The sequence below is a fragment of the Silene latifolia genome, unplaced genomic scaffold, assembly GCF_048544455.1.
Source record: "Silene latifolia isolate original U9 population unplaced genomic scaffold, ASM4854445v1 scaffold_96, whole genome shotgun sequence".
NCBI classification, from domain to species: domain Eukaryota; kingdom Viridiplantae; phylum Streptophyta; class Magnoliopsida; order Caryophyllales; family Caryophyllaceae; genus Silene; species Silene latifolia.
The window spans coordinates 2730379-2753077 of NW_027413827.1; the positions used below are offsets into that span (position 1 = coordinate 2730379).

The 22699-nt window shown below is 39.7% G+C and overlaps 1 protein-coding gene across 1 annotated transcript; it reads right to left on the minus strand.

Annotated features, from left to right (window-relative positions):
* Nucleotides 1-12925: 12925 nt before the first annotated feature.
* LOC141640663 (uncharacterized) lies at nucleotides 12926-14077 on the minus strand. Its single transcript, XM_074449372.1, has one exon. The coding sequence runs from the start codon at nucleotides 14075-14077 to the stop codon at nucleotides 12926-12928; it is 1152 nt and encodes a 383-aa protein (XP_074305473.1).
* Nucleotides 14078-22699: the final 8622 nt, after the last annotated feature.

Consider the following 22699-nt stretch of genomic DNA (forward strand, 5'->3'; position numbering starts at 1 on the left):
CCTTCCCTCGATGATACTGGCAGTAGGGGTTGGAGTTCCAAAATCGGGACTTCCTGGCGTCGGTCGGATCCGGGGTGGGTCTGATCGGTTGTAGCTTCCCTTGGTCCATGAGCCTTTTCAGGGCACTTGCATAAGTCGACCCTATGTTGGTGAACACTCTCTGGGGGCGCTCGGTCTTCTTGGCAGATGGTTCAACGAGGTTGACCTCATCAATCTTGTTTGTCTAACCGTAAGGGCGAGAACCGGTTGAGGTGGATCCCTGGTAACCCCTGCCAGGGGTCTTTGCTAAGACACCCTTTCGGAGGTCGTCCTCAATACGCGTCCCCAGAATCTGCAGATCTTGAAAATTTTTGATATTCTGATACCTCAGTAGGGTGGCATAAACCGGGCGGAGATTGTTAACAAATTTTTCCACCAGAGTTGATTCACTCGGCTTACTGACCAATTAAGTACTCACCCTCCTCCAGCGGGTTAGGAACTCAGTGAACCCTTCCTTGTCGTTTTGGGTTAACACCTCGAGAGTACGGGTGTTGGCCTGGATTTCGACGTTGTCGGCATACTGCTTGGCAAACTCAACTGCGATCTCATCCCAAGTAGTAAGGTTTTTCGGGTCCAAGGAGTAGTACTATTGGCGAGGAATCGGCTCCAAAGAGGATGGGAAGATCCGGTTAAAGAGCTCCTGTTTGACCCCCTTAATGGCCATGTAGTCTTTGAAAGCACGGATATGGTTGAGTGGGTCCTCCACTCCCTTGAACTTAGGCACATCAGTCAGGGTGAAATTGTCAGGTAACTGGTCCCCAACAGGCTCGAACCTTCGGTTGTTCTCAAGATGGATATTGTTACCCCGGGCTAGGAGCTGTTCTTCTAAGAGTTTCAGCCTCTTCTCAGTTTCAGTCAGAGGTGGGGTATTATGTTCCCCAGTTTCCTTGTTCTCCAGGGCGTCGATACGGGTCTCGACGCGATCCAGGGTGACCTTAAGAGCGGTAAGCAGGCTGGCTAGCTGATCAGTTGTGACATCTCTGTTGTTATCATTGTTGTTGCTGGACGAAGCTGAAGACGGGGCCATGGCTCTGAGGCAGAAAAACGGCTCACATTACAACTCAATCCGACATGGTTCCAAGACTGAACGCAGACAACAGAAAGGACGAGACAAAGATCCGACTCGACAAGACGGGGTAACCGAGTGTGGTCCCTCGGTGCTGACTCGATTTACGACGTGACGGTGTTTGACCGAACCTTTGACAGGAGTCCAATCATGACGGCGCGACGCCATTGGACGGGTCTCGTGGTGAGACGACTCATAAGTAAAGACTCATAAGTACGTTTGCTTTGACTCGATAGACACGAGGCGGAATTGGAAAGGTGGACCGAAGTTTTTGAAAATAGAAATTTTCAAAAAGATTCATTTGTCGCTTTTAATGGGCGGCTTCCGAAGATAGAAATCTCCGCAAGTCAATCAGTTGAAAAGGGTTGTCTTAAGTTTATTTTCAAAAGACGGTTTGAGTTTGAGTCGGCTCGGAAAACAGTGCATTGTTTCCCAAGACGGTTTTGAAATTCAAAATTGTATGTTTTGAAAATCGAGTTTGAAATGTTTGAAGAGGTCTTATGGTCCTCGAGATCTCGAAAGTGTCTCGAGAAAAGGGTGTGTGCTTTTCTCCGGTTTTGAAAGAGCCATTGTCGGCGCGAAACGGGTTAAAATCCGTGTCTTGACGCGGCGATTATAACGGCGTAAAAAGGTGATTTTGAAATGGTTATACAAAACCGGGTTTGAAAATCGTCATTACGACGGCCTAGAAAGGCGTGTTGAAATGGTTGTAAAAACCGGGTTTGAAAATCGTCATTACGACGGCCTAGAAAGGCGTGTTGAAATGGTTATACAAAACCGGGTTTGAAAATCGTCATTACGACGGCCTAGAAAGGCCTGTTGAAATGGTTATACAAAACCGGGTTTGAAAATCGTCATTACGACGGCCTAGAAAGGCGTGTTGAAATGGTTACACAAAACCGGGTTTGAAAATCGTCATTACGACGGCCTAGAAAGGCGTGTTGAAATGGTTATATAAAACCGGGTTTGAAAATCGTCATTACGACGGCCTAGAAAGGCGTGTTGAAATGGTTATAAAAAACCGGGTTTGAAAATCGTCATTACGACGGCCTAGAAAGGCGTGCAACGGTCGGCGAAAGACCGAGGTTTGAAATGGCCATTATAACGGCGCAAAGTGGTGTTTTTGAAAATGACACGGAAGGACTTATGATCAGATAGCACATAAGCACTCACAGTTTCATTATATTATGCATTATGCTGACACGGGTTTTGGCTTAAAAGGGTGGGTTACACACCAAGCAATCAAACCCCGATTTGCGAGAGGGATACCAATCCAAACAAAATGTGTAAGGAGGGTGCCCTAGCCTCATGCTCGAAAGTGATGAAAGCTCTTTGACGAAACAGAAATGTGTAACGTCAACGGTATGCTTGACTCAATCGGGATTCGAAACGCGGGGATGAAAAAACTCACGCCGACGAAGCGAGCCAATTGCTCGAAAAGGGTTAGGTTGTGGGCCCGGATAAGGAAACCCGACAGTGACCGTAATATCAATTAATTCATTCCAACCAAGACCTCGTTCGAGTCTCACCATCTAGGGATCACAAAGACGTAAGTGTCCTAGTTTTCCCCAGCGGAGTCGCCAATCTGTGGACATGGGCCACGTCTCGGTCTGTGGATTTGGGCCACCTACCGGTCCGTAGTCACGGGCCACCTGCACGCCAAGCCAATCTGTGGACATGCAGCGGTCTTTTGAAAGCCACGCTCGGCGGCGTAAAAATGCTTTCGACCGGATCGTTTTAGATTGGTCAGTTTCGTCTCGGTAAGTGTCTCGAAATGATTAGAGATGTTCGGAGTCGCCACCAAGCATTTGTGGGATGCCTGGAACCCGTTCGAATTCCACTTTATACCTCGGTCAAATCGAAGCACAAAGCAGCGTTTGACATAGGTACTAAAGATAAGTAAATCGTCCCTCTTTAGCATCCTATCTCTAGAATGACTCTCGTACGCCCTGGATAAGGTCGTCCACTATCCAAAGTTTCTGAGTAAGAGGTGAAGGTACGTATTGGGAAGCCCTTTAATCAGACACCCAATCCCGCACGCGTTTAGCGGCCTCTACTGATCGATCTTGGTTGGTTGAATGCAAAAGTTGATAAAATGGTTTAAATGCATGAATGCGCATCCAATGATTTAAACCTAACATGTGTGAGCTTTCTAAGTCGGTTGATTTAATCCAAGTATCAAGTATAAGATGTCGAGTTGGATTAAAGGTTAATTTGCATGCAAGACGGAAATTAAACATCCATTTATCGTATTAGGTTTAGGGTGCATAACATGATCCATTTGTCTTAGTAAGGCATTTTGCAAATATGGTTTTGGATAATCAAATAGTCATCTGATCCGTCCTATATCCGGGTTAACCGGAGTCGGGATCGTCCTAGACTAATGCTGGAAGGGAACAGGCCCTGTACCAGACGGCTATATGAGGCGCGAGCCAGCCGGCGGTGTAAGGGGCCTCCCTCTGGTTTTGAAAATGAGAAATCCGGAACCTGTTTAGGCGCGGGTTAGCCCACGGTTTATGTGCCGTGTTCTGACCTTTTAGAAAACGTTATAAAACGTGTTGAAAATGGGTATTTGAACCCGGTTTGATTTGAAGGGGTCGTTTAGACCGCATTTGTTGATTTGAAGAACTCGACTCGAATAATCATCATTATTTTGATAATATTCGGTGTCGGGTTCGATTTGACAAACTTGACATGAATAGTTTTGAAAATGATTATGGACTAATTGTTTTAAGTCCATTTGAATGTAATTAGTCGGTACTCATCATCATACCCGGGTTAAAATCCGGCATGGTATGTAGAACCAAGGATGACTTTGTGTTGGTGACTAATATGTTTGTTTGAAAATGTAAAGAAATGAAATAAAAGGCTTTAAAATACCTTTTAAATGTCATTAACCAAATATTATCACCGAAACACGGATTTAACCGTCATGGTATGAAGAACCAAGGGTGAAAAATGCTTTATGTTTAAAACATGTGAAATAAAACAACAAAGGTTCGAAAATACTTGAAATGGTGAAAACCGATTACAAATATGAAAAATGGATTAAGGGAAATGACGAGAACAAACACGGTTGATCTCTGGTCTGAATACCCCATTTAGGCGCGGCCTAGTTGGCGACCTAAGGGGCTTCTGCCTCAGACCAAAAATCAGTTTTGGCTCGTTTATTCCATGTTTTGGTTCATGTTATGCATGTTTTAGCATGTTAGAGTCATGAAACAAATTAAAACACAATAAAAGAGGATTTTTACACCCTCATACTTACATGTTTGGTTATGGCGAGTGACCGACGTAAGTGTAACAACTCGTTTGATCGGAAAAAACTCGGTTTAAAACCGTTTTGGTAAGTAAAAGAGTGTTTTAAAAGTTTAGTGATGGTGTAGTGGTCGAAGTGGTCGGTCAAGTGGTTTAATGCACGATGACGGTACCAAACAATGTGTAAGGCTCATGTTTACGATCGGTAGGTCGTAAATACGCGTCAGATTGTGACTTAAGAAGTCGAGTCAAGAATTTTAAGGGAGAAAAGAGGGGGAGGACACTCGCGTAAGTCTCAAAGGGGTGGCATTTGAGGGGTATTTATAGGAGAATGAGTGGTTGTGTGAGTTTTGAGCGACGTGGCCACCTGGGCTGCTCAAAGAGGCGCGAGCCACGTCGCGGGTCTTCGAGCTGTGTTGTCAGTTTCACAACAAACGCAATCATGATTTGTTCTATCCTAGGTTTTGTAGTCACATGTTTGAAATGTTTGGTTTTTTGTGGTTGACTCGGTTTGACTCGTTGTTGGAGTCGGGATTTTGAATTTTCGAGTCGGTTTTTGGTCCGGTGCCGATTTTGACTCTAGTTAGTGTCATTGTGACCCCGTCGCCGTGCATTAAACACTCCAGGTATTTTTGAAATGTTTTGAGATGTTTTATTTTCGAAATTGTTTTAAGTTTTCCGACATAAAGTTGTACACAAACTGTCGATCAAATGCCGCGATTCCAAAACATGTTGTAGTCCGATAATCATCGGGTGTTTGTTGGAGTCTCAGCAGATACTGGGTATCTAAAGAGGTAAGCCTAACAACATTCAGAATCCTCTTTTAGTTCTGATGATTACAAGTGATGAATCTACCTTAGATTGCTCACATCTTATCTCCTGAAAAGAAGAGGTGATCAATGGGATATGGACGGATAGCGAGGAATATGTCTACCTCCAGGATCTTCCCTTAATCAAGAGCGCCGAAAGCATCATAGATGAGATCATTGCCACACTGGGCACAGAAACCAACGCCAATCAGCAGAAAGGATGGAGAAAGTCGATCACGTGGACAAACAATCAAGGAAGACTCTTCAAGCTCACCACTGGACAAGGAGAGATGTTCAAAGGAGAACCAAAAGACGATGAATTCGAGTCAGAGTCAGAGTCGGAGTCAGAGTCGGAGTCTAGAGAAGTTCCTAGAGAGTCTCCTCCTGTCGTCATTCCCACTCCCCTTGTTTCTTCTAGCTTAGTATCAGATAGTAACAGTAGTTCGGGAAATGTCCCAGCGGCTGCCCCTTTACCGCCACTGACTACAGATCAGATGGCTTCTTTGTTTCAACTTTTCTCAAATTTTAATATGAATAAATCAGGTTATGCTTACTCTTCGTGTTATTTTGAATGCAATTCTGTTTACGATGATACTGAGGATGACCCAGACTCGATCGAGATACCTCCCTACATAGCCAAAGAAATACTACAAGAGGGGAAGGGGGACCAGTAATAGAGAACATTGAACCCATCAATGTAGGAACCGAACTAGAACCCCAAGAACTTAGGATAGGGACGATCTTGAGCTCTACCGAAAGGGCCAGTTTCATAGACCTCCTACACGAGTTCAAAGACGTTTTTGCTTGGTCCTACAAAGACATGCCAGGGATCGACAGGGACATCGCAGAGCATAGAATCCCAATCAAACCGGGTTTCAAACCCGTGAAACAGAAGCTACGTCGAATAAGGACAGAATGGGCTCTCAAGATCAAAGAAGAAGTCGATAAACAGTTCAAAGCCAGGTTCATCAAAGTTTCCGAGTACTCAGACTGGGTAGCTAACATAGTACCCGTACCCAAAAAGGATGGGAGAATCCGTGTTTGTGTTGATTTTAGAGACTTAAACAAAGCGAGTCCTAAGGATGACTTTCCTCTACCACATATCGACATATTGGTGGACAATACAGCAGATCACGCGTTACTAACCTTCATGGATGGATATGCAGGATATAACCAGATCAAGATGGCCATAGAAGATATGCATAAGACCGCATTCGTCACTCAATGGGGAACATATTGCTACACAGTTATGCCGTTTGGGTTAATTAACGCCGGAGCTACATACCAACGCACCGCAACTACGCTCTTACATAACATGATGCATAAAGAAGTTGAGGTATACGTAGATGACATGATTGTCAAGTCCAAGGATAGAGAGGGGCACATTGCGACCTTCGCAAATTCTTCTCAAGGCTACGTAAGTACAACATGAGGCTCAATCCTCAGAAATGCGCATTCGGAGTAACATCTGGTAAACTCCTGGGATACGTTGTTAGCCAACGAGGAATAGAAATAGACCCTTCTAATCCTCAGAAATGCGCAACCTCAAACGGAGAAAGAAGTTAGAGGATTCCTAGGCAAGGTACAATACATAAGTCGATTCATATCGAAACTCACCATGATCTGCGAACCTATCTTCAAGAAGTTAAAGAAAACAGATCACACCATGTGGGATGATGACTGTCATAAGGCTTTCGACCGAATCAAGGAGATACTAGCCAAACCACCAATGCTCGTGCCACCTCAACGAGATCAACCTCTTGGTTTATATCTCACGGTAACTGAAACGGCCATGGGCGCCATGCTAGCTCAAACCGTAGGAAAAGAAGAAAGAGCTATCTACTACCTTAGTAAGAAGTTATTGGAGTACGAGTGCAAATACACACCACTCGAGAAGACATGCCTCGCTCTTGTGTGGCCAACGAAGAAGCTACGCCATTACATGCTTAGCTACTCCGTCAAAATATACTCCAAAATGGATCCTGTCAAATACCTCTTCGAGAAACCCATTCTCAATGGACGCTTAGCAAGATGGACTTTGATGCTCTCAGAGTTCGATCTCAAGTATGTACCTCTGAAAGTTATAAAAGGGCGCGCTATTGCCGAATTCTTCGCAGAAAATCCCATTAATGATACACAAACAATAGACACCTGGTCGTTTCCGGATGAGGATATACTCCAAACCGATGTAGACTCCTGGGACCTTTATTTTGATGGAGCATCGAACTTAAGAGGATTCTGAATAGGAGTGTTGCTCATTTCTCTTGAAGGCGAGCATACACCAATCTCTGTCAAACTCGACTTCGAGGTGACAAATAACGCTGCAGAATATGAGGCTTGTCTCATTGGATTACAAGCACCAGTAGGTTTAGGCATCAAGAATATTCGAGTGCATGGGAATTCATCTTTGATCATCAACCAAATTACACGATCTTGGAAAATCCGAAGTGAAAGCTTAGCACCTTATCAAGCCAGAATAGACCAAATTGCCTAATTTTTCGATCAAGTAACCTACCTACACCTACCTCGAGAGGAGAATCAATTTGCATATGCTCTTGCAAAACTTGCATCTTTGATTAATATGCCGGATAGCATGGTAGAAATGCCTTTATGCATCGAACGACGGTCAGAGCCAGATTATGTGCACCAAATCACCGATGAAGAGGAAATCACAGAAGATCCATGGTTCCAAGCGATCCTAAACTTCAAACTCAATGGCACCTATCCACCGGATATGGACAAAAGGGGACAATGCGCTATATGCTTACTAGCTTCCCAATACGTTCTCATGCAAGGAGAGTTATACAAAAGAACTCCTCTTGGTGTAATCCTACGCTGTCTTGATCATTCACAGGCACGGAAAGTGATGGAAGAAGTCCATGATGGAGAATGTGGCCTTCACATGAGTGGACCCATGATGGCAAAGAAAATCACACGTTAGGGTATTATTAGACCACAATGGAATCCGATTGCATCAAATATGTAAGACATTGCCACAATTGCCAAATCTTCGGGAATGTGCAACATGTCCCTCCTTCATTGCTTTACACCATGACATCTCCGTGGCCATTTTCTGCTTGGGGAATTGACATCATCGGCAAGATCACTCCAGCCGGAATAGGAGGTCACTGTTTCATCCTAGTAGCAATCGATTATTTCACAAAGTGGGTAGAAGCGGCTTCCTACACCAGTCTTACGGCCAAGAATGTGGCAAATTTCATACAAAGCAACATCATCTGTCGATATGGCTGCTCTCATGAGATCATCAGTGACAATGGATCACATTTCCAAGCTGAGACTGAGCAATTGCTAGCCAAGTACAAAATCAAGCATCACCACTCCTCGCCATATAGACCACAAACTAATGGCGCAGTAGAGGCGGCAAACAAAAACGTTGTCACAATTCTCAAGAAAATGATTGACAACTATCGAGATTGGCCAAACAAGATACCTTTTGCTTTATGGGGATACCGTACTGTTGGAATAAGTGTCCTCCGACAATAATGCGATCACAACTGTCGATCACGATGATCACATGTTTAAATCTCATATTTAAGAATACACGTGGGAAGTAATATTTTACTGTCAACTGGTCCACACATATCGGTAATGATTGGCTGACTAGAGTTTGACATTACTGTCGTGCGACGGTGGTGATCAGTTGATCCCCTTAGGTCATACCTAAAGGGTGACACTCTTAATTGATTATTTAATTAATCGTATGTCGATACGGGTTAATTAAATTGCTTAAAATTGACGGACGATTTTGTGAGTATAATTGACATGTCTTATTGTAATTCGATTAAATAAGATACGGTCTAAGTAATCAAATTGTTTTATTACTTAGATAAAATTATTGTTTACGAAACAAATTGAAACTGAATGAATAATTTATTATAAATACAAGACGTTGTGATTTATAATTGATAAACCGTTTTGGTACAAGTAATTATGAATTACTAAGTCGATTTTGTATATGACATATTTTATTAATGCGTTGATTTTAGTATGATAAAAATACATTACAATTACACATGACTTGTAACATGTGACAATTGACAAATGACAAATATAAAATGAACCTCCCATTTTATAAGTGCCGAAAAAAAAATGAAGGGAGTATTAGGTTTAAAATTATGTTAATTATTTTAAGTGGAGAACAAAATAATTAGCTACCTAATTGTAGCCATGCAAGCCTACTTTCTTGGGAAGAAAATGTTCACCATGCATTGGCTCACCACACCTCCTCCCCACCGGTTTTTCAAAAGAGAAAAACATAGAGTTTTTCTCTATTATTCACTTCTACATATGATAATTTCTAGTGTAAGAAATCATCTCTAATTCTCTCTACAACTTATGAAATATTAGAGAAATATAAATCTCCAAAATCTTTCCCTTCTCTTGGCCGAATAAACAAGAGAACAAACAAATATTTTGGGTCAATTTTAGTAAGATTAATATTGTTCTAGTACTAATAATATTAATCTTTTAAGAGGTCATCTTGGGTATAAGTCTTTGGGAGGGATTGTAAGCTTGAATCCTTGTTCATCCAATATTAGGAAGCTCAAGAACAAGTAAGAAGGAGATCTTACTTGTGCCCAAAATCCGAAACTATCATAGTAAGGATTGATGATTTCTTCTTTACTTCTATTTATGTTTGCATGCATAAGATTTGTAATTATTTTATGACTAAATAATTTCTCACATATATGAATATGTAAATTTATGAGATTAATAATTCTAACAAGCGGTATCATGAGCCTTAGGTTGTTTGCATGCAAATCGGTTATTGTTTTTCCGAGTTATAAGATTAACAAACAAAACTTATAAATTTGTGTTTATTATGAAATACCACAAAATTTATTTGCATGTTAAAGTTTCTGGTCCTAAAATGTATTTAGGATATTTTGGTTTATTTATGGATTTTATTGTTCATTTTACATAATAATGGCATTAAAATGTGATTTTTATGATAAAAATGTCATTTTAGGACTAAAAATAGCTAAACTTCGATTTTTTCAGTGGGTTTTGGATATGTTTTCACATATATTATCTACTGATGGCCTGTAAATTTTCATAATAAAATGAGTTATATTGCTCGAAATATGGATTTTTCAATTTAAAATCGTATTTAAATGGGTAAATGGGTTAATATGAGTTATATTTCGAATCTGGTCAAAGAAATTTAGTATGTTGTCACATGCAATGTTACAAGATGTGTGTAAAATATTTGGCTATAATGAAGTCTTTATGTATGATTTATGAATTTTTGATGAAAAATCACATAAATAGTGACTTTAATTAGTAAAAATGCTAAAACATACTTCATGACTAAAGAAAAACGTCACATGTTGCATTTTATCATATATTTCAGATCTAAAAGTAAAAAATTGATAAAAATAATTTTTCTCATATTTTTATGGTGATAATTGTTTTTTTTTTTTGGAAAAGGTTAAGTATATTAATCATCATCTCAAAAGGAGTACAAAAATGGAGTATAACTCAAAATGTATCTAAGGTATAAACTATACAAAGCAACCATGCACAAAACAGTGGATACAAAAGACTATCTAATGTTCTGCAACCAACTTTCTTCCTCTCTAGTCAACTTGGACGTATTCCTTGCAAAAAACCGAGTACAAACATCTGAAATCAAGTTCTTGATGAGCACAGTAGGGTGAAGTACTTTTGAGTATAGCCTTGCCTGATTTCTTACACGCCAGATCAAGTAAATCAAGTGAATGTGACAAGCACAAATGATCCTCCTAATTAGAATGCTTCTTCTTCTCCCTCTTCTGTTCCAGTCAAGCAACTCCCTAGGATTAAACTGGACATTAAGTTTCAGCTGCAGTAAAGTAACATATCTGGAACTAAACTCACAGTCATAATAAAGATGATCATGGCTCTCATCCTCAGTAGAACAGAGGAAACACTTCAGATCAGACACTCCTCCCATACGAACCAGGCGATCCTTAGTGAGAAGTCTACCAAGCTTATAAATCCAGAAGATGAACGATGTCTTTGGGATATTCAAAGAATTCCAGCAGAGTTTATACCAGCTAACAGTAGGGCCAGGGCATCTCAGCCAATTGTAGCCTTCAATCACAGTATAATCAGTATGAGTTCCAAGCCAAGAACCTGTAGTATACGCAGATTTAAAGATGCACATAAGGTGAGCGATTTTTTTCCAAGACCAACTACAATCAGTAGGAGGATTGTAGTTAGTCCAGTGAACACCTTTCAAATAGACATGAGAGATCCATTTGACCCACAAATGATCCTTCTTAGACGCAATCCACCAAATATATTTGCCTAACAGAGCCTTGTTCCAATTTTTTGAATGTTTGAGCCCTAATCCTCCCTCACTTTTTGGTACACAACATTGATCCCATCCCACAGCAGGGGCACGCCAATATGTATCTTTACCCCCCCATAGGAAGTTCCTGTAAATGCTATCAATTCTGTTCATGATACTATTAGGAATGAGAAAGATGGTAGACCAGTAGGAATGAAGTGGCTGTAGCACTGCAGTCACCAAAGTGAGCCTGCCAGCATAAGAAAGGTGGGTTGCCCCCCAGGATCTAATTCTGGCAGTAATTTTGTCAGTAAGTTTCCTTCCTTCATTCTTAGTGAGCTTCTTTGATGAGATGGGAATCCCCAGATATTTGAAGGGAAGGTTACCTTTCCTGAAGCCTGATACTTGAAGAATATCAGTCATAATCTGATCAGGTACACCATTGAAGTAGATTTCAGTCTTCTCCTTGTTCAAGTACAGACCAGAAGCAGCCGAGAATGTTGCAAAAGATCTCAACATCCACATGATAGAGGTTGCAGTCCCTTTGGAAAAGAGAAGAAGATCATCCGCAAAAAGTAAATGATTCAACTTCAGAGGCCCACACATAGGGTGAAATCTAAAATCATCCTGTTGACCCACTACATTGAGAATCCTAGACAAATAATCCATGCACAAGGTGAAGAGAAGAGGAGACAAGGGATCTCCTTGCCTGAGACCCCTTTTTCCTTTGAAAAAACCAAAAGAGTTGTCATTAAGAGTTAAAGAGTAGGTAGGAGTGGTTACACAACTCATAATCCATCCAATGAATTTTTTAGGAAACTTCAGATAGGTGAGCATTTGCAGAAGGAAGTCCCATTCAACACTATCATAGGCCTTCTTTAAATCAATTTTAAGAAGACACCGAGGAGAAGCAACTTTCCTATTGTAAAGTCTCACTATGTCCTGGCAGATGAGGACATTTTCAACAATGTTCCTCCCTTTGATGAAGCCTCCTTGGTTGACACTAACTACCTCAGGTAGCACATCCCCCAGTCTAGAACATAAAAGTTTGGCAATACATTTGTAGATTGTATTGCAACAAGCAATAGGTCTAAATTCAAGGACACTAGTAGGATTGTTGGTCTTGGGAATAAGAGTAATGTTGGTAGTGTTTAATTGGTTCAAAAGTTGGCCAGATATGAAGAAATCAGAGATAGCAGCACAAATTCCAGGCCCCACAATGTCCCACGAGTCTTTAAAAAATTGGCTAGAATAGCCGTCAGGGCCAGGACTCTTATTGGATGGGATAGAAAAGAAGCAGAGTTTGATCTCCTCAGGTGAGACAGGTCTCAGAAGCCTTTGGGCCATTTGATCATCAACAACACTCCCAGTTCTAACCGTAGCTTTGTGAACCTTAACAGTGGGAGCACTCGTCCCCAGTAACCCCTCATAATAATTCAAAAAAGCTTGCTCAATAGCCTAAGGATCCTGATGTAAGACACCTTGAACATCCTTTATCTGGAAAATTTTGTTACTAATCTGCCTTTGTTTGATCTGACTATGGAAAAATATGGAATTTTCATCACTCCCTTTAAGCCAATCAGCTTTAGCTTTCTGCTGCAAATAACTTGATTTTGCTTTCTGAAGCAAGGAATAAGAATCAGCAGCCTCTCTCTCAGCATGACTGATATGAGTATCATAAGGACTAAGATGCAGCTGAGTTTGTAAGTCATCTAAAATGACTCTGGCCATATCAGCAGTACGTTCCACATCAGAGAAAGTGTTCTTGTTCAGAGTCCTCAATGGTAACTTGAGATTCCTGAGCTTGGTAACTACCTGATACATTTTTACACCCTTGACCTCCTTAGCCCATTCCATCTGAATGATAGATTGAAAGTTAGGAGCAAGACTCCACATGTTGAAATACCTAAAAGAAGATTTCCTGGTAGGAGCATCAACTTTCCTATAGCAAATGCAAGGACAATGATCAAACGTGCCCTCATTCATGAAGTAAGCATAGCTATCAGGGTAAAGGAACATCCAATCAATAGAAACTAGAAATCTGTCAATTCTTGAGAATACTCTAGTATCAGGCTCGTGCTTATTGTTCCAAGTGAAGAACGATCCATGAGCTTGAATATAAGTTACTTCACAGTAATTCACACAATGCCTAAAGTCTCTGAGTTCATTCCCATTCACTTCACTACCAAGCCTCTCATTATAATTAAGTAAAGAATTGAAGTCCCCACACACACACCAGGGTTTAGTGCAAATATCTTTAAGCTGTTTCAGGCTATCCCAAAGACTGAGCCTTTTTCCTTCAGTATTGAAGCCATAGACTACAGTATACCAGAAAGAATCCCCAGTACCAGAATCAGTGACCTCCACAGTAATATGCTGATCAGAGCTAGCAATATTCCTAACAGAAAAAATTTGAGGTATCCAAATGATCCAAACCCTCCCTCCAGGATGATGATTATTATTGTTAACTCCCTCCCAATAATGCCCAAGCTTATGCAGAGTAGTAAGAAAGTCTAACTCTTTTATTTTAGTTTCTACTAGCCCAAATAAACCAATCTTATTCTGAAAAAGGAATATTTTAATCTCCAATTGTTTATTTGGGTTATTCATACCACGAACATTCCAAAAGCCTAATTTATCCATTATCACTAGTTGAGGTGGAATCTAACTCCCTAACATCTTGCACAACATTCTTCCCTTTGTCTCTTTTGGGTGAGACAGCTTCAGCATAGGACTTTGTAGGACTGGTAGAGCTACTAACCACATGCTCCTGCCTAGAGACTTGCATAATTGGACTAACAACTGGAATTAAGTCAGAGTTATGATGTGTAGGACCTCCAAAAGGAGTCTCAGGCACAGCACCATGTGTCAGAGGAGGTTCAGAGGAAGCAGTGCCTACACCTGAGGCAACTAGAGGTGCCACTGGACCAGTATTTGGTTGCACTGCCCCAGCTGGGATACTAGTTGTCACAGACGCTTTGACTACTGGCCTCCACACAAGAACTACCCTTTGAGGGACAACAGCTTTCTTCTTACAAGCTTCCTTGGTATGACCAATACCTCGACAAACACCACATTGTACCGGCTTCCACTCATATTCCACACTAACAGATACATCCTCCCCTTTTTCATCTTTAAAAAATATCCTATTAGGAAACTCTTGTCCCACTTGCACTTCCACCATGAGACGAGCATATCCAATCCTGGTTTTATCCATTGTTGCAGAATCAGCCCTCACATACTTCCCTACTAAAGATGCAATTTTCTCTAAGCACTTCCTACCCCAGAAATTAAGGCCAAGTCCACACAGACGCACCCAGATTGGCACAACCTTGACTGGTTCCTTTGCTAAAGAAGCAGTCTCAGTCCATGGTTTGACAACAAGGGGCTTGTTCTTAAACATTGGGAACCCCTGTTTTAAAACCAGATCCTTGCATTCCATGGTAGGAAAGTGAACCAAGAAGGCTCCATTTGGTAAGAACGACACCTTATCAAACTTATACTTCCCCCAGATATTATTAATAAAACCAGATAATTGTGCCCATGGAGGGTTTCCCCCCAACACATAACATATGACAGCTGTAGACCAATACTCAATTTCTGGCTTAACATCATCAATGGTAATTAGAATGGAAGCAGGAGTCTTAGAAGGAGAAGGACAACGACGCTTACCCGTGACTGTTGTCCATCCTGATTCAACAACAGACACAGCTGCTTCCTCCGTCCCATCAGCAGACTCATCTTCATCCTCCGTTTCGACGGTAACTTCAACCACCTCATCAAGATCAAGAACCGGAATCCCCACAATATCGCTGACCGGACGAGTAGCCTTCGCATCAGCAGAATTGGGAACAGTCAGAACTCCTGAAGTAGCTGGGGGTATCACCAAATCAGATGGTTTTTCCATATCGTCACTAGTATCTAACCGCAAATTCTCAGTATTGTTAAAGGATAGACGCAATTTAGCTTTAGATTGTAATTTTTGTTTATTAAGAGAAGATTTGGATCGAGATTTCTTTGCCATTTGCAACTGAAACCCTAAATGTCTAGAGAGGATTTTCTCTCTCTAGAATTCATTCTCTCTTTTTGTGATTTATTATTCCTTCATATGGTGATAATTGTAAAAATCGATAAACCGCAACATTGATTTTCTCGATAAATTTTCAAAATTTTTAACCTAAGTTTTTGAACATTATGAGTGTCATGGTATTTTCTCCAGAATGTTCATGAGTTTAAATTTCAAATTTTGAAATTATTTGAAATTTTTATGATTTAATTTGAAGTTTATGACGTAATTTTGTATTTTAGGTCCATTCATGAACAATATTAAGAAATCTAGGTTAATTATTGTCAAATGTTAGTGGAGACTAATTTTGAGTCCTAAGATGGTTAGGGTAATTAACTTGTACATAAATATGATTTTATGTAATTATTGTGATTTTAAAAGGTTAAATCACGCAAATCCGTAAAAACCGATTAATATACGATATTGGCTCCTTAAAGGCGATTTAACATAAAATTTGGCATGTTCATACATATTATAATGCTGCATTTTATTTATGATTGTCATATTTTAATTTTATGTAATTTTTGAATTATGTAATTTTACTTAGTATGGCCTTAGTTTTAATTGATATTACCCGAAATGTATGGGAATATCGATTCGGTTGTAATTATTGTGATCTCGTATCACCGTTTTATAATTTAATAGATTTATTTTTATTTTTAATTACAAATGTATAATAGGAAATTATGTAATTTATTATGTAATTTATTAATTCCGGAGTTCCTTGAAGACGGTGCCACTTGAGAAGGCGATCCATCAAAGAATGTTGCCTTGAAATGCGTGCCAAGACCGAAGTTCAAGGGATCAAAGGAGTTGGTTTCCGAATTTGTAATAGTTTATTAGATTTACTATTCTAGGAAGGCCATACTAGGAATTTATTTATGCTTTGCATTTTATTTATATGTTGCATGCATCGCTAAATCGCCATAACTAAAACATGCATTATCATTTAATCGAGTTAATCGATCGTGTCAATTACAATTATCGTAGTTCACCGCTTTAGTTCACTTAAAACGTGATAGATAATTAATTGACATGACCTCTCGCTAAAATAAACAATTGAGACTTAGCCTTACCAAAAAGTAGAAACCATGAAAACCTATTTCGTGAGGGAGTGCACTCGGCCTTACAGGGATACAAACCTTGTTACGTAGGGGAAGTGGGTGATAAATGTCTATCCACCGAATTTATGTTAATAAAGGGTATTTCGGCACACCGTGCCCTAAGTTAATATGAATTTGGATCATGGGCACATTTATTCAAAATTTGGATTGAACTCAACGAAAGTATTCACGACGATTTCCGGATGTGTTTCGGGCTAGAGATAAATATTAATGTAATTTTATCGACCAAGAGTTCTAAAAGTAGAATCGATTAAAGAGTTAATCCACCGAGTCATGTTAATAAAGGGTATTTCGGCACACTGTGCCCCAAGTTAATATGAATTTGGATCTTGGAATCATTTATTATAGTTGGGTAGAGGTCACTATATAAATGTTCATATCTTGTTAAATTATTTACAAGTATGATTTAAAATGACAAATGTTAATATTTCCTTTTCCTCGATACTTGTAGTTCATTACAATGAATCCATCAAACGCTACTACATCGATAACTATTAATTCTTACCACAATGTTTTTGACGACGTTTGCTTCAACAATGATTTCGACACTACTAGAGAACTTTCTTTTGGGATAGGTTCGGATGGAAACATAAACTTCATCACTTATTCTAAACCTCCTACTACTACAAGATCTCTTGTGAGCCGGTCTCAGGAAGACCGCCTCATAAAATCTATAGGATCTTTGTCTTTAGAAGAGAAAGATGCCAAAACTAGTGGGAGCTCAAGCAATCAAGTTCTTGCTTCTAAGGGCAAAAGGTTCAAGAAGAAGAGAAAGAAAGGGAAAAACTTCAAACAAGTTGAAGATGAGTGCCATTATTGCTATGGCATGGGACATTGGCTTAGGAATTGTCCCGTATATTTGCGAAATATAAGGGAAGGAATCATCGTTCCAAAAGGTAAAATTCCTAAGGAAATTTATGTTATTGATGTAAATTATACTTCCACTACGACATGGGTACTGGATACCGGTTGTGGTTCTCCCCTTTGTAATCGTTTACAGGGGTTAAGAGACGTGAAGAGGCTTAGCAATGGAGATGTGGATCTACGCCTTGGAAATGGAGCTCGAGTAGCGGTCGAATCCAAGGGAACTTATGTATTAGCTTTTCCTAATGGATTTGAGTTGTATTTACATAATTGTTTTTAAGTGCCTACACTTTCTAAAAACATTATTTCAATCGCTATGTTGGACATGGACGGTTTTTGTTTTGTTATTAAAAACAATCGTTGTACTATTTCAAGGAACGACTTGGTTATAGGCCAAGCTCCTTCCATTAATGGAATTTACATTTTAGAAACCTCGAATCCGACTAATGACATCTACAACATTCAATCAAAGAAACTCAAATCAAGTGATCCAAGTGAATCGTTCATTTGGCATTGTCGATTAGGTCACATAAACGAGAATCGCATCAAAAGATTAATTTCGACTAATGTGATTACACCATTTGATTATCAATCATATGGAACATGCGAATATTGCCTTCTTGGCAAAATGACTCGTAATCCTTTTAGCGGTAAAGGAACTCGAGCAAGTGAACTATTGGGACTCATACATACCGATGTGTGTGGACCAATGAGTATCACCGCTCGAGGAAATTATGACTACTTCATAACCTTCACCGATGACTTAAGTAGATATGGGTATATCTATTTAATGAAGCATAAGAGTGAAGCTTTTGAGAAATTCAAGGAATTTCAAAATGAAGTAGAGAACCAATTGAACAAAAAGATAAAAGCACTACGATCCGATCGTGGTGGAGAATATCTTAGCCATGAATTCGATTCACACTTGAAAGGTTGTGGTATTATATCACAATTTTCTCCACCAGGAACACCAACTCAATGGTGTTGCCGAAAGGAGAAATCGAACCCTACTTGATATGGTTCGATCTATGATGAGTCAAACCGAGTTACCTAACTCGTTTTGGGGATTTGCGATTCAAACCGCAATAAAATCTTTGAACGTTAGTCCAACCAAAGCAATTGAAAAGACTCCATATGAGATATGGAGAGAAAAAGTTCCAGTTCTATCCCATATGAAAATTTGGGATTGTGATGCTTATGTCAAAATTAAAAATGACAATAAGTTGGCACCACGATCCGAAAAATGCATTTTTGTAGGATATCCTATGGCCTCCCAAGGCTATTACTTCTATAAGCCTCAAGAAAACAAAGTGTTTGTGTCTCGAGATGCTGTCTTCCTAGAAAGTGACTTTCTTTCTAGAAGACAGAGTGGGAAAAATTTTGAACTTGATGAAGTTCAAGAGCCACAAACCGAGGTAGAGACGCAAGAAGATGTTCCTTCGTCGTCTAACGCGTTTGTCCCTCCTCCACTAAGAAGAACGGGCCGAGTTATTCGCCATCCCGATCGATATGTGGGACTTATCGAAGAAGATGGAACACTCGATGTGTTGCTTTTAGAAAGTGACGAGCCCGCCACCTACAAAGCCGCAATCTCTAGTCCAAATTCCTTCTTATGGCTTGAAGCCATGAAGTCCGAAATGGATTCTATGCATGAAAACCAAGTTTGGAACTTGGTGGATTTGCCTAAAGGGGCAAGACCTCTTCAATGAAAATGGATTTTCAAGGTCAAGAATGGCATAGAAGGACATGATGATGTCTACAAAGCTAGGCTAGTGGCAAAAGGATTTACCCAAGTCCAAGGTCTTCATTATGATGAAACCTTCGCCCCCGTAGCCATGCCAAGATCCATACGGATTTTGTTAGCGATTGCCGCATTTCATGATTATGAAATATGGCAAATGGATGTCAAAACCGCTTTTCTAAATGGGCATTTAGAAGAGGAGGTGTACATGATACAACCCGAAGGTTTTGTCGATCCTAAAAATCCTAACAAAGTGTGCAAACTTAAGAGATCCATTTATGGTCTTAAGCAAGCATCTAGAAGTTGGAATCATCGATTCGATCATGTGATAAAAGAGAATGGTTTCACTCGAAGTGTTGAGGAACCATGTTTATACATGAAATTCAGTGGGAGCAATGTTGTGTTCCTAATCTTGTATGTCGATGACATAATAGTCATTGGAAATGACATTCCAATGTTGTCTTCTGTTAAGAAGTGGTTAGGTAACCATTTCCAAATGAAGGATTTAGGAGAGGCACAACGCATATTAGGTATCCGGATCCATAGAGATAGATCCAAGAGGATATTGGCACTAAGTCAAGACAAGAATCTTATGTTGATAAGATTCTTCGACGGTTCAGCATGGATAAACCAAAAAGGGGATAGGTACCTATGGTAACTGGGACGATATTGAGCAAGTCTCAATCGCCCTCCGAACCCCATGATGTTGAACGCATGAAGTTGATCCCTTATGCTTCCGTTGTTGGATCAATCATGTACGCCATGATATGCACACGTCCTGATGTCTCGTATGCCTTGAGCATGACGAGTAGATATCAAGGAAATCCAGGTGAGAGTCACTGGATAGCCGTCAAGAACATCCTTAAGTACTTGAGAAGAACTAAGGATTCTATCTCAGTGTTTGGAGGAGACACCGAGCTCCATGTTAATGGTTACACGGACTCAAGTTTGCAAACGGATAGAGATGACATGAAATCACAAGCTGGTTTCGTTTTCATGCTCAATGGTGGTGCTGTTAGCTGGAGAAGCTTCAAGGAAGCTGTGACTGCGGATTCAACAACGGAGGCTGAGTACATTACAAAGATCGGAAGCGCCAAGGAAGTCGTATGGATCGAGCAAATCACGGAAGGTCTAAGAGTAGTACCTACCGCCAATGATCCCATCACTCTCTATTGTGATAATAGTGGGACGATCTTCCAAGCTAAAGAGCCAAAGTCTAGTAATAGATCTAGACATGTACTTAGAAAATATCATGTAATTAGAGATTTCATTGAAAGAAAGGAAATTGCGATATGTAAGGTTGGCAAGGATGACAACATAGCCGATCCGCTCACCAAGCCTTTATCGCAGGCTAAACACAATGGACATATGGTGTCCATGGGTCTTAAACGTGTACCAAGTTTGTGTTAGATTTTGAAATGAAATAAAAGTGCTATTTTTGTTCATGTTCATAATCGCATTTGTCTTTTATCTTTTCCTTATACATTGTTACATCCAAACGGGTTGTAAAGACAATTGAACCCCGTTAAAGTGAACATGATTAGTATTGTATTCGCCCATAGTCACTTACATGAGGTGACGTCTCGAAGTGACTAGAGTGTGATGCGATTGATGGCAAGTTCAAGTGCCATGGAGTCATGTGAGATGACTAGTCGATCACATAGGCAGACTGTTAGGAACACTTTGTCGGGCCTTATGACCGCTTATAGAGTTCTGGCAAATTTATATAGTCTAGTCGTGGCGAGAGCTACTATAGTATTCTAATGAGTCGATTCTTTTGACTAAAGATTGTTCGCCTAAGGTGGCACAGTTTCAGATTAACTTTGATTTATGTTACTACAACCTTCGTAAATGGGGTCAAATGGGCATATTTTGGGTTATGATGGCTGTGGCTAGTCGAAGGGAATAAGTGCGATAGGAATTGTCCAACCCTTGTCAGGGTTATAACAATATCTCAGGGCCACTCGAGGAGTAATGAACTGGAAATGCGTGGCCACGCTCGGAAGGTATCTATGGTAGATAATTCCGGTCAATCAGTTATTCTCCAGATCGAGGAAACCACTCTCGATATGATCAATTGCAAGTACGATCCGAAAGACACCTTGCATTGAGTGGGAGATAGTAATAGGACAAGAGAATTGGTGACGCACACTTGTCGAGGACAAGTGGGAGATTGTTGGAATAAGTGTCCTCCGACAATAATGCGATCACAACTGTCGATCATGATGATCACATGTTTAAATCTCATATTTAAGAATACACGTGGGAAGTAATATTTTACTGTCAACTGGTCCACACAAATTGGTAATGATTGGCTGACTAGAGTTTGACATTACTGTCGTGCGAAGGTGGTGATCAGTTGATCCCCTTAGGTCATACCTAAAGGGTGACACTCTTAATTGATTATTTAATTAATCGTATGTCGATACGGGTTAATTAAATTGCTTAAAATTGACGGATGATTTTGTGAGTATAATTGACATGTCTTATTGTAATTCGATTAAATAAGATACGGTCTAAGTAATCAAATTGTTTTATTACTTCGATAAAATTATTGTTTACGAAACAAATTGAAACTAAATGAATAATTTATTATAAATACAAGACGTTGTGATTTATAATTGATAAACCGTTTTGGTACAAGTAATTATGAATTACTAAGTCGATTTTGTATATGACGTATTTTATTAATGCGTTGATTTTAATATGATAAAAATACATTACAATTACACATGACTTGTAACATGTGACAATTGACAAATGACAAATATAAAATGGACCTCCCATTTTATAAGTGCCGAAAAAAATGAAGGGAGTATTAGGTTTAAAATTATGTTAATTATTTTAAGTGGAGAACAAAATAATTAGCTACCTAATTATAGCCATGCAAGCCTACTTTCTTGGGAAGAAAATGTGCACCATGCATTGGCTCACCACACCTCCTCCCCACCGGTTTTTCAAAAGTTAAAAACATAGAGTTTTTCTCTATTATTCACTTCTACATATGATAATTTCTAGTGTAAGAAATCATCTCTAATTCTCTCTACATCTTATGAAATATTAGAGAAATAAAAATCTCCAAAATCTTTGCCTTCTCTTGGCCGAATAAACAAGAGAACAAACACATATTTTGGGTCAATTTTAGTAAGATTAATATTGTTCTAGTACTAATAATATTAATCTTTTAAGAGGTCATCTTGGGTATAAGTCTTTGGGAGGGATTCTAAGCTTGAATCCTTGTTCATCCAATATTAGGAAGCTCAAGAACAAGTAAGAAGGAGATCTTACTTGTGCCCAAAATCCGAAACTATCATAGTAAGGATTGATGATTTCTTCTTTACTTCTATTTATGTTTGCATGCATAAGATTTGTAATTATTTTATGACTAAATAATTTCTCACATATATGAATATGTAAATTTATGAGATTAATAATTC